This window comes from Helianthus annuus, chromosome 1 (genome assembly GCF_002127325.2).
Source record: "Helianthus annuus cultivar XRQ/B chromosome 1, HanXRQr2.0-SUNRISE, whole genome shotgun sequence".
NCBI lineage: Eukaryota > Viridiplantae > Streptophyta > Magnoliopsida > Asterales > Asteraceae > Helianthus > Helianthus annuus.
This window is the reverse complement of record NC_035433.2, coordinates 145,798,910-145,812,364: the sequence shown is the minus strand read 5'-3', so window position 1 is coordinate 145,812,364 and position 13,455 is coordinate 145,798,910. Positions and strand designations below refer to the sequence as shown.

At 34.6% G+C, this 13,455-nt stretch overlaps 1 protein-coding gene across 1 annotated transcript; it reads right to left on the bottom strand.

Annotated features, from left to right (window-relative positions):
* Positions 1 to 3,138: 3,138 nt before the first annotated feature.
* Positions 3,139 to 11,874, bottom strand: LOC110936584 (protein unc-13 homolog). Its single transcript, XM_022178990.2, has 5 exons — positions 11,210 to 11,874; positions 9,160 to 10,026; positions 6,145 to 6,600; positions 5,125 to 5,314; positions 3,139 to 4,391 (listed from the first exon to the last, which is right to left on the bottom strand). Exons 1-5 carry the CDS (start codon positions 11,774 to 11,776, stop codon positions 3,451 to 3,453), a joined length of 3,021 nt encoding a protein of 1,006 aa, XP_022034682.1. The 5' UTR covers positions 11,777 to 11,874; the 3' UTR covers positions 3,139 to 3,450.
* Between the last annotated feature and the right edge of the window lie 1,581 nt (positions 11,875 to 13,455).

The window sequence follows — 13,455 nt, the reverse complement described above, 5'->3', positions numbered from 1 at the left end:
CTTGCTAGATAATATAAAGGTTTAACTTTCTATGATTAATACATATAGGAATATACAAAGATATGAAAAGTTCCTAGAAATTTCCTAGCATGTGGGAAGAAAAATGAATGCTCACAATTAATTCCTTTCATTCTCATGGGCCAGACTTATTGAAAAACAATTGATATGGGCTGGTCAACTTGTGGGAAGAATACTAAACGCCTGATTGAGTTGAACTTGTGAAAAGAAAAGTAAGCGCGTTCCTTCGACCACCCGTAGTGGGGCATTATTTGAAACGCCATGTTGCACTTGTGGAAGGTTTGACTTGGGTTGACCCACCAATGAGAAATCAGTTTTGTTTTTTTTTTTAAGGATTGAAAGGGGCATTATTTGGGCATTATTCCCACTACGCCAATTTTGCAATAACGCCCCATGCTGACTGGACTGCCACGTGTCGAATAATGTCCCATGGTAGGGGCATTATTTTCCCCTTCCACTACACATGGTCTTAGGAATATTTTTTTTAAATAATAATAATAAAGTAAAAACAAAACAAAACAAATTTAAATTTTCTAGGTTTAGTATTAGAGCTTATAGCAACTTCAACATTTCTATCCTATAATTTAACTAAAAGTTATAATTATCAAAAGTTATCTCTTATTTTAAAAATCACCTACTCCTATCTAACATTTTTATTTGTATCATGCTTACAAACACTTATTTTATAATATTTCTCGTTTTTATATACTTACAGTAATTTGATGGATGGTGAATAGTAGCTTTTCATATAGTCATTTTTCAAATTATAAATTGGGGTATAGATACGGTGATAATTTTGATTTGAAGTGAAAAATGATGATTTTTAGACATTTACCTAAGACGTTAAAAATGAGGGGAAGTATAGTTTGGTTTTACATGGAATGAGGGGAAGTATAGTTTGGTTTTACATGGAATGAAAATGTTTGTTGTTAATTTTCTTATATAATCTTACATTATGTTCATGATGAATCTTATATAATCTCTTATTCAAAAGTTTCCAGTTTTTAATTGAAGGGTTTTTTTAGCACGCAATTTTATTTAAATATTATTTCTTAAAAAAAATTCCAAGGAGTTATAAACAAACTCAATACGATTATAAACTAATGGCAGGTAGACGAGCAACAAGTTGCGCCGCTACCCCTTTCTGAATAGTAAACCCTACCCTGCTAAACACAAAATCCTGCCCCTTAACATGTGCGGTGTTACTGCTTACCACCTGTTGAACCCGCTTTAGGAATCTTTGGAACCCAAAGGTTCAAGTACCTAATGAGTTTAGTTTGGGTCAGCTATGGATATTGGGAGGTTCTGGCTCAGATTTGAATACCGTTGAAGCTGGTTGGCATGTGGGTTCCTTCATTTAAATTCTTCGATTTTTCGTAGCACAACAAAGTAAAAGTATTAAATGATCATAATTACGCGTTTGAAACAGGTAGATCCATCCCTTTATCATGACACTAACTGCACGAGGCTCTTCATCTATTGGACTGTAAGCTTATGCAGATTTGCATGTAGTATTTATAACATTTAACTCATGGCATTATAGCCTAGTGGTATTTTGGTGGTGGGATAAGGCTTATGACCATTAGGTCATTGGTTCGATTCCCACAAACGGGGTTTTTCCCAGATTTATTGGGTTTCCTCCTGAATTGGTGTATAAGCATTATTGCCTAGTGGAGATGGATATGATCGGGTGGTTCTGCTGGTGGCACGATGATACTCCAGTGGTCCGTCAGTAATCCAAATTTGCCGTTCAAAAAAAAAAGTATTTGTAACATTTAAATAAATCTATGTATAGTACAAACACTGATATGATTTTATTAATTATATTTCTGGCAGCGTAATGTACATAATGGAATAGGCAGTGACGGATTCAGAAATTTTTTCTATCGGGTTCCTTCCTTCTGGTAAATTTTCACTAATTCTCACTATTTTCTTTAAATTATACAAAATTTCCACTGTTTTTTTCAATTTTTTCCATACCGAGGGGGTTCCCGGGAACCCCCAAAATACCCCTGGATCCGCCATAGGGTGTTACAATCTTAATGTGAACTATGATATTGCACTTGGCGGCGCCATATCTTCTTCACAACTTGATGGTTCCAAATTCCTAATTATTCTACAGTTTAGTAACTTAAACAGAGAAAAATAAAATATGTTACAAGTAATGAAGGTTACTTCCATATTTCATAAGTCTTGTTTTTCTTGGGGATAAGGCAATTGTATGTTTGCGCATTACTTGCTATATTCATAATTTTTCATCTTTTGAGCAATTGTATGATTCAAAAGTAGAAGCCTTAAATTGCACTTTTTGTCCTTTATGTTTCAATGGTTCGACAGGCGCTGTCCTTTAACTTTAAAAATTACACTGTATGTTCTTTATGTTTGCAATCATTAACGGGCAGTGTCCTTTCAGTTAAACCCAATTAACTTTTTATGTTAAAACCCCTCTCATCCACATCACGTGAGGGTATTCTCGTCTTTTTACCTCCTAAAATCTACAATAAGAGGGTATCCTCTCCCTCGATTCACAAAATTTAGGGGGCAAAAGGACGAGAATACCCTCACGTGATGTGTACGTGAGGGGTTTCAACATAAAAAGTTAACTAGGTTTAGGTGAAAGGACACGGCTCGTTAATGATTGCAAACATAAAGGACATACAGTGTAATTTTTAAAGTTAAAGGACAGCGCCTGTCGAACCATTAAAACATAAAGGACGAAAAGTGCAATTTAGCCAAAGTAGAATGCTAAGATGCTATGTACAAATACAATCCACGGATATCAGGTGTTACACGCAATCATACGAAAAGTGACATGTAAAACTAGCAAACCGTTTGTCTCGTCATGATGAGAAGGAGATTTCTACATGCGACCAAACTCCGGCGTGAAGATAAATTTTTTTTTAAGAGAGAATAGAGTAACCACATCCGCCGCAAACTATTTGCTACTGGCTTTTCTTCTTGACCAAAACCGTCACAAACATACCATATAACAACTTTACACAGAGTAATACATCAATGCCAAAAACACAACACAATGAGTATACATACTACTTATAGATCAAGCAAAAAATACTAAACAATTCTCAATCAAACAACAATGAGTATACATACTACTATACATGATCATAAATAAATACCTAAAATATATATATAGAACAAAAGATCCTGCCAACTTTCCCAATAAATACCTATTGGGAATATCCGAATATGGTCGGGAATATCCGAATATGGTCTCCGAAAAACGCAATTTCCATAACATAAAATAAAAACAATCAACAAATGTAGACTAGAAACACAAGTAAAAGATACCGCAGAACTTATATAAACACCGAGCTAATAACAACAATAATTAATCTTCGACTTCGCGCAGTTGTTCACGCTAAAAATGCGGGCTTCATTCAACAAACTGTACATATATCATCATAATATCAATCATAGTTTCTTGGGGAGATTGTAGGTTTTCTTGAGAAACTTTGAAGCAGCGTCATCGTTTCGATAGCACAAAACACGTAAAAGCGTGTTTGGATCAGACGGGCCCCACTGGCCCGTAGTTGCGGGTAACGGGAGTCGAGATTTAGCAGACGACCCGTAAGTCTCTAAAGTCAAACGCCTAAACCGCTCGATAATCGTCTCCGTTTCGGTTCTGAAAAGTGGGATGACATCTCTCACGGTAACCGAAAACTTATTGATTACATCCATTGGCAACCCGTCGCCATTAGCCCAAAACAAATCTTTAATCGCCTTAAAATCGTCTTCGATTATTTGAGAATCTTGTCGGGTAAACGATCGAGACGGGCCACCCGCAAGTAAAACAAGCAAAAACCCTTCCAAAGAAGCTTTCATTATTTCAGCAACTAACCGTGTTCGCACCTGTTCGTGAACCGTTTCAGCTATAACCATCAAATTCTGTTCAAGCTCCTGAATAAACTGTTCGATCGTAGAAGCCGCCGGCTCACCGACGTACAGACCGTCCCAGAGACAATGGCTAAGATCATGGAACACGATCTTGTAAGCCGCTGACTCGCAAAGTTGTTGAATACCTTCTAAACACGCACCGGGTGTGAGCTCAAACCGTTTTGATAAACCATTTGAAAAGTCTTCAACATGGGCGGATTCAGAGTTTCGTAAAAGGGTTATGATTCGTTTTTCTAGAACTTCAAGCTCGGTGCGTATACGCTGAAGCGTGTTAATACGTACACATAGTTGCGGTACTCCAAAACCGTTGTTATTATCACCATTTGTTGTTGCAACTTGAGAGGTTTTTCTTTGTAAGTTTGTAGGTTTCTCTTTTTTCTTGAAAACACCATGAAATTTCGCTTCGGTTGCGCATCGGGTCAATGCTGGCATTGTTGGAATAAATGTATTCCTTGTTCCTAGTTTAAAAAAAAATCAAAAGTGAATATTGAATCTATATCTGTATCTATATCTACATCTACAGTATATAATAAAAGAAAACCATGGGGACACATGTCATCCATTGAAGCCATCTACTTTTTGGTTTTCCTGCCTCTCTTTCCTACTTAATTACGAATACTTATTTTTTAACTAAAGATAATTATTATATCATTAACCAAATTAATTTAATATGAAATGAATTTTTAATGTTTTAAATAAACTTATATTTTTCACTTAAAAGCTTCACCAAGTTCAAAATTGTGTTCGTTAAAATATTAGAAAATAAGAATAACGTAATTGATTTTATTAGTGATTTCTAAAAAAATCTAACATTTAATTTGGTTGGATGGTAAGAATCGTAAAAATACAATATGTTAAATAATAAAAAAAATAGGTGATATTAGACTATAAAAGTTAATGCCCAGTTGAAAGAAAAGATGTTTTAAAAATTACCTTAACAAAATTTATAATTGTCACGCCGATGTTCATTTTTTATATACATATCTTGACGACCCTAAATCTTAACAAATTACATTATATTTTAGTCTATTAGTATAATACACGGGTTTATTAACCGTGCAATGCATATGTTTTTTCTAAAACATAGCATTTTTATTACTAATTATATATTACATTATCACGTACTACACGGGATTATAACCTAGTATGTTAATATAAAGTTTTTTTAATTACTGGAAATGAAATAATTACCGCAGCCTGATCTTGCTTTGCTTGTGTAATATTGAAGACATCTATCAAGGCCTACGATTAAATCGGGAAGTAACGCGGGATGCATGGGAATTGGCAGTTGAAAAAACGCATCCAACGTTTCGTCTATAATTCTCAGGACTTCAACAGCCGAAGGTGCGTATCCATCTTGATTGGCTCTGGGATTCCATACCTAATTTATTTATTAAAGGATTATATTAGTTCATGATATATAATAAAATGCATAAGAAACTAACTATTTGACAGCAAAAAAAGCATAACGAGAATCAGTTTCACTATATCCAAACACCAATAAATTATCAACTATTAAAACACAAAATAGTCCGATAAAGCAATGATCACTTTAAGATGCAAACTGCAAATGAAAAAGCTGCTAAAAAGTAGGGTTGAGCAGAAAACCGAAAAAACCGAACCGCAAAAAAAAACCAGAAAAAAAAAACAAACCGAAAAAAACCAAACTGAAATTTACATTTTCTGTTACGGTCGTGCCTTACATGAAAACCGAACCTAATAACCTAAAAAACTAGTTTTTTTAAATGTTTGTTATATATTGATCCAGGAGATATTAGTTCTATTCTTGAATGTTAAGTATCTATAATAAAAACATTAAAATGTTTATTTATCTTTGAAATGATTTATCTAATGCCTACAAGAAATAACAAAATTTAACATAAAAATTGTCTTAATAAAACTTTGAAGAAACATTAAAATAGATTAGAAGTTAGGTTTATGTTAACAATATTAATTAAAAAGGTTAAACGCAATAACTTACATGTGAACATCTAAGAAAGATTATTAATATTAAATCTTGGATTATACTTCTTATGTTTGAACCTCGGGTAATTTTGTTCCAAAAGCTGAAAAAACCGAACCGTTGCTAAAACCAAACGGTTTTCAATAACCGAAAACCGAACATTTCGGTTACGGTTTTGGTTTTACCATAAAACCGAACCGAACCGTGCACACCCCTGGCTAAAAAAATGTACATTAAATGGGACGCACCTCTTGTTGAAGATTTCGGTCAACCCACTCCTTCAATCGATCCAATCTCAACTTAGTCCAACCTTTGACCAAATTAGCAATAGCAGCTTCAGCTTCAAACGGTGGCATTTCACGAATAATTCCTTTCCCACCGTCATCACTATCAACGGAATCTTCAACTGCTATTTGCACAAGATCTTTTTCCAACTTATCTGCAGCTCGAAGAACTTGTACTGCATCTGGTGTTAGTTCGGTTATACCAGAAATAAACTGTTTTAATTCATTCCCGTAACAAACATGAAGAGTTGCAACTGCCACACCAGCCGCAAGCGGATGCCATCTTTTTAATATTGGACTAAACATTTTCTTTTCTTTTGTTGCTAATTCACCAACGTCTTTCGCGAGAATAGCGAGAATGGGAAGTGGGTTCGGTTGGTTTCTTGATGCCCGCCTGCTTGAATCTGCTTTCTCCATTATCTGCGTGCATTAACAAGCAAAATTTCAAAACATTTATAACTCTAGCAAAAAAGTAAAATCAACTTACTTCATAGACACACGCATGCAATGTGTCTTTCATATAAGTAAAAATTATTGATGTTAAGTATAGGTAGGCTTGCAAACGAACCGAGTGTTCATGAACTTGTTCGGCGGGAAGTTCGTTTATGTTCGCTTAGAACAAACATGAACATTTTTTTGTTTATTTAATTAAACGAACGAACATGAACACATGTTTTGTTCGTTCATTTATGTTCGTTTATGTTCGTTTAAATTTTGATATATACAAAAGTAGTTATATTTATATTAATATAAACATAAAAGTGGCTTTATAACTACTTATATAAATATAGGGTAAAGTTCTTGTACAAATAATCTTAACATACTAAACATACAAATTGAAGGAAAACTCAAAAAGACAAGGTGGCATTTTTGTAATTATCAATAACTATCAAAGTTACTCTACAAATATACCTAAAAAAACCTAACCACTCCCCCCACCCCCCAAAAAAACCTAAACCCCCCCCCCCACCCCCAAAAACCTAAAAAAAACCTAACCCCCCCCCCCCCACACACACACACACACCCAAGCTAAAATGCTAAAAACTAAACCCCCCAAAAAACCTAAAAAAATCTAAAAAAATAAAAAAAAAAACACACACAAATTATTTTATTTATTTTTTTTTTTTAACATTTTTTATTAAAAAATCGCTACTTTTAGTAGCAGCCAAAAAAAAAATTTTTTTTTTTTTTTTTTGCTAACGAAATGTAGCGATTTTTTAATAAAAAATGTTAAAAAAAAATTTGTGTTTTTTTAGGTATTTTTGGTTGTAACTTTGATAGTTGGTGGTAATTACAAAAATGCCACCTTGTCTTTTTGGGTTTTCCTTCAATTTGTATGTTTAGTATGTTAAGATTATTTGTATTTGATCTTTTGCCTATAAATATAAACAATTAGTAACTAGGCTTTCTAGTAATAAAAGTAAGCTTTACAATGGAACTCATCTTAACTAATCACTAACTTACAGATAAAAAACAAGTTTTAGTTTGTTTGTCCTCGTTAATTTTGGTCAATTATGTTCATTTGTGTTCTATTATGTTATTTCAGTTATGTTCATTTGTGTTCGTTTAAGTTTGTTAGTTTATGTTCGCTTACGTTCGTGAATTGTTCGTTTAGTTTAAACGAACACGAACATAACCATTTTCTTAATGAACAAACACAAACACAAAATGTTATTCGATTATATGTTCGTGTTCGGTTAAAGTTGAATTAAAGAACATGAACATGCCTCTGTTCGTTTTCATTAGGTTTGTTTAGAGGCCTAAGTATAGGAGGAAAGATGAGCAGGTCAAAACAGGTTTGGGTTGAAACGACAGTACGGGTCGAAACGACCAGATCAGGTTCTGTGCATACATAAATACTTGTTTTGTTAACTTTTTAACCAGTAACTAACGCGTTTTAACTTATTAACTTATTTATGAATCCAAAAACAATGATATTATATTAATAACTGAAGTCTTGCATAAAACAATCAAGGAGATTTATGCTCTAAAAATAGACCGTGGGCGACATCCAGATTGTTCCCCTTTTAGCTATTTCTTTATTCAAACCATCAGATCCGTTTCAGATACAGAGCAACCCAAATCAACACATCCACACGTTAATGGGTGAAATCTGTTTCGGTTATAGCTATGGGTTAGAACAGGACCGGGTCAGGGTGGGTGGGTAAGTAAATACTTTTTCGCTTTTTTATCATTTAAAAATAGTTAATGTGTTAATTTGATTAAATGCATTAATATGATAATAATAACGATAATCAAAAATCTTGAATGAAACAGATTAGGACGTATGCAATTATTCCCTACAATACAAATAGACCTTGGGTGACTTTCAAACCGTTCCCCTTTTAGTTTATTTTAAGAATATTATCATCAAATCCATTGGAGATAAAACAAAACTCAAATCGATTCATTCATACGTAAATGGGTAAAAATTTGCTAACTCATTATATCAAGCCATAAATGATCAATATTATTGATAGTCGATATTATTCATAGTAGAATTAAATAATCAAATCTCATATGGCTTCACATTAATTGATTATTCGAGTCTACTATGAATAATATCCATCATTCATGGCTTAATATACAGAGTTAGCAATTTTGACACATTTGCGTATGAATGGGTCGATTTGGGTTTAAATGCTTTATCTAACAAATTATTAAGCAGCATTTGCATAAGCTGGCGTAAAATGGAATTCGGCATAGCCGATAATGGCCAGATTTAAATATTTTAGCTTCTTTTCTCTAGTGAAAAAGACCGAATTGCCCTTTAAGTTAACGAAAAAGAAAAAAATACCCCTGACCTTAATAGAGAAAAATGGATGGAGTTAACGAGCTGGAGGAAAATGGCAAGATTTCAAACCTTTTGAATCCAGATGCGAAAAACAAACCTTTGGACAAAAGTCGCAAAACTAGCCAAACCTCAGGGACTAAAATGGCATTTTACTCTTTAAAATATAATAACAAATAAAAACGTACCTGAGCAAAAGCCGTTCGAAGCGATGACCTAATGTACGTATCTGTCCGACTTCGCGCCACATCGGTATCATTTTTCCGTCTTCGGCGATACTCATTAGATATATCTTCAACCAATATTTTAGCAGCTGATACCCCTAAAGACACAATACTTTGCATAGAATTAATGTTTACTTTATCAAACGTATCATGATACGCAAGAAGTCTTTGTTCAGCCCAACCCAATATCGAAGTCAACGTAGAACTCAATATTTTAGCGTATGTCGGATCCTTTGTCGTTTTCGCATCTTTCGCAACTTCTACCAGCTGACAATCAGCAGCGTAAAGCAGATCATTATCCGTTTGTCCGGTTGCAACAAACCGATTAAACAAAACCCATGAAAAACATATGTTATGAAGCATTTGATTAATTCCCAAAATACCCCACGTTTTCTTAATAAGTTCCATAACCTCATCAACTTCGTCAATAATTGATGACTCGTCATTGGCATCAAAGCAAGTTTCTAGAAGGATCTCGTAAAGTCGGAGATTTAAAGGGAATCCGTCGGCCCAATGGCATGAGTCGGTTGACCCGTCGGTTGACCGGTTGGCCAATGACATCACGGCACCACGTAGGACTTGTAACGGCTCGGTGTTTCTTCCGGTTTCAATTGGTTTGTCAAGCGCGTTACGGATGATTTTTTGTAGCCTTTGGGATGCGGTTGTGGCGTTGCCAAGTGGCACGTGAGGGTGTAGAAGAAGTCCCGCTTCCAACATTTTTAAGTTTCGCTTTTGCCAGGTGTCGTATTCTTGTTGGTCGGTAAAATCTGACGGTTTGAATTGTTGTAATAACTCTAGCGGAAGAACCATCATTTCAACTCGCCTCCCGACCTGTTATCATAAATATTGCAATCAGTCAATCACAAGTCAAACGTATCTGGTTTTGAAATTAGTGGTTAATTAATATAATAATGATAGCATGACAAAAAGAGGTGCAATTTGACTTTTCAATTCTATTAGTTATTTCAATAATGACTGTAGAATTTCAAACACAAATGCAAAGCTACTTTGTTGTTTGTAATAAGTCCAAATCATTTGAAAACCTCAAATAATCCAACAGAAAGATTCAAAGATTCTTCGATCATATACTCATTGTCACAATAATATTGTGTGACTTTTCGTCCATTTAAAATCAAACTCGCGAGCATAAATCATTAGCATCGAGTAATATTATCATCATTCTCAACATGAAACCGACCTGCCTTTAGCCCTCTTATCGAAATAAATCATTTATGTTGCTTAATTACATTTATATCGACTGGAACCTAAATTAATTAATATGATTGGGAAAGTAGAACAATATGATTAATAATCAAAAACAGCATTAAAATTCACGTACATTTTAATCTATTCAGACCAATTACTAGATTTTTGTTACAAGTACAAAAAAACAACTTAACAAATTATCGTTTTCATACGAGAAGAATCGTCAGTTTCTACAGTTTCTAACACGGATAGAGCAATGAAATAACAGCTAGACTTTAAAGTACAGTAATATCCATATCTAATGTAATGAGTTATGAGCATTTAGCATAAAAATTATGCAGTTTCCCAATCTAGTAATCTGTAATCCAATTTTTATGCATCCACAATAATATTAAAGCAAACATAATCCACCAAATTCTACAAATTAAAAGCATTATCTATTAAAAAAACAATTCAAACCAAACCCTAGAATTTTGACCAAAAATTATGCAGTTTCCTGATCTAGTAATCCAACTTTTATGCATCCAGTCATCCACAATAATATTTAAGCACAAAAATATTCCATCAAAATCTGAAAATTAAAACAACAATTCACCTCACTAAATCTAAGCATCAAAAAAACAAACCCTAGAATTTTGACTAAAAATTATGCAGTAATAATATAAAAGTACAAAATCATCCATCAGATTCTACAAATTAAAGGCATTATCTATTAAAAAACAATTCACATCACCAAATCTAATCATCTAAAACTCAAACCCTAGAACTTTGACTAAAAGTCAAAATCAGACACAAATGAAACTCATACCTGACCAGCAGAAACTCTCAACAATGCTCTACGAATTCTCGAATCAGCAGCCTCAGAAACCTTCATCTGAATCCTCATTAACTCTCCAATCGTCATCACCTTCTTCACCTTTCCACCAGATCCGGCACCGGAACTAGCGCCGGAGCCAGGACTACCGGCGGAAGAGCTAGATCGGAGACCTAACGCCTTCTTCATCTTCGACGCGGCGGCGGAAGTGATCGATCTCTGCGACGGCGAGCCTGACAGCGACGGCGACTGAGAAGATCTCTGCGACGGCGAGTCTGTGTTGTTGCTGTTGTTGTTGTTGTTGTTGTTGTTGTTGTTCGGAGTGTATGTGAGAGGTTTTCCGGTGGAGGTACGGCAGGCGGCAATGAAGATCTCGTAGGCGGTTTCGCGGAGGTCGGTGGCGGATAGAGTAGGTGTGAGGTCGCCGAATGGTGACGGAAGTGGATCTAGAGTGGTGGTTACGGCGGCGGCGGTGGTGGTGGATTTGAAGCTGTTGAGTCCGTTCATGGAGTCTCGCTTTGATTGGCCGAGTATTCGTTCTCTGCTGAAGAGAGAAGCCATTGTAGAGAGAGAAAGAGGAGAGAGAGAGAGAAGAAGAAGAAGAAGAAGAAGAAGCAGAGGGAGAACAAAGAGCAAAGAAAAAGTAAGATGATGATGATGATGATGGAGAAGCTGTATTTTTTTCTATTTTTTATTTTGTTGTTCTTTAAATTTGATAATAATAATAATAAAATAATAATAATAATTATTATATAATTATATTTATCCTTTTCATAACCATAATCCATATTTTTTGTTCTTTGACTATGTATAACTATTTTATATTATTAACTTTTTTTGAACGATCAATTTCATTTTGAATGACCCAATGTTACACCATCAAATTGGCGGCCCTAGCCAAGTCTGTCTAGACTTACGTTGTCTTAATCGGGCCCGTGCTGAGTTGACTTGACTTGGTTACGGCGTTTCCCCGGAAATCGTACTGCCTCCACATGAGTTACCTCGCTGAAGTAACAGCCGGATGAAAACCGGGGTGCGGCTCAAGATCGAACCCCCCTCGGTAGGTTTGTCACCATCATTGCCCAATATCCACCCCAATATGACACAAGTGGAAATTGAACTTGAGTCTCCATTGGAAAACCCAAGTCTCCTACCACTAGCCCACAAGTGAGGGGATATTTTATATTATTAACTGGTAAATTTCTCCCGTGCGTTGTTGATGTGTCGAAACGTAAATGAACTTGAATATATACTGTATAATGAAAACGTATTATATTTGACTGCACTCGTTTCCGAACAAAATTTACGTTAAAACGTATACCAACTGAAAACACATATAAAAATAAGCAAGAAAACTTATTATATTTTACTCGACGGAATTTACGTCGAAGTGTAAACCAACTTAAGTTTATACTGACACGTACATATACAAAAGTAAACACTTAAAACTCGAGGGGGGCAAAATGACATTTCATAAAGTTTTTAGAAAGTTAGGGTGAAGGGAGTGGTTACCTATTTGGAATAGGTAAACTCCCCATTCACCCAATCAGACAGTGCCACGTCAATTTACCTATTTTGTTTACATAATACTCAAAAACGTTGGCGGTGGCTTACCTATCTTGGATTAGGTAAACTATTATTTAAAAAAAAAAACATAATAAATGAATTCATCCAATTATCGGTAAACCTTCACCTTCCCCTCATCGGTAAACTTTCACCGATTCCTTCCTCTCACCGATTGGTAAACACCATTTGCGGCGGTGTTACCGATCAGTAAACCGTTTACCGGTGGTGTTTACCATACCACTCCGCTCACCCTTATGAGGGTCAAAGTGTGAAAACTGAAAGTTAAAGAGCTACAGTAAAAAAAAAGACATAAAAAAAGTTATTGTAGCATGTTGTGATGTTCGCTACAATAACTACCAAGTTAGTTCTTAATATTATTGATAATGATAATGATAATTTGTAATATTATTATATAGATAGATATATATGGTAAGAAAATTATAATTTAAGGTTGCTAGGAAAAATATGAAGCATACTAATATTTAAATATTGTTTGTTTTGAGTTTATGTGAGGTATATGTTATTTTTTCCTTTCCTTTTGCATCAAGTATAAACTGAAGATGTGAAGGAAGATTAACTGGAATTAATTTTATAAACTCTTTTTATAGGGTGTGAAGATGGATCTAAGTTCTAGACATCTAAATTGTTACTAAAAATTGACTTTGCTAATTTTA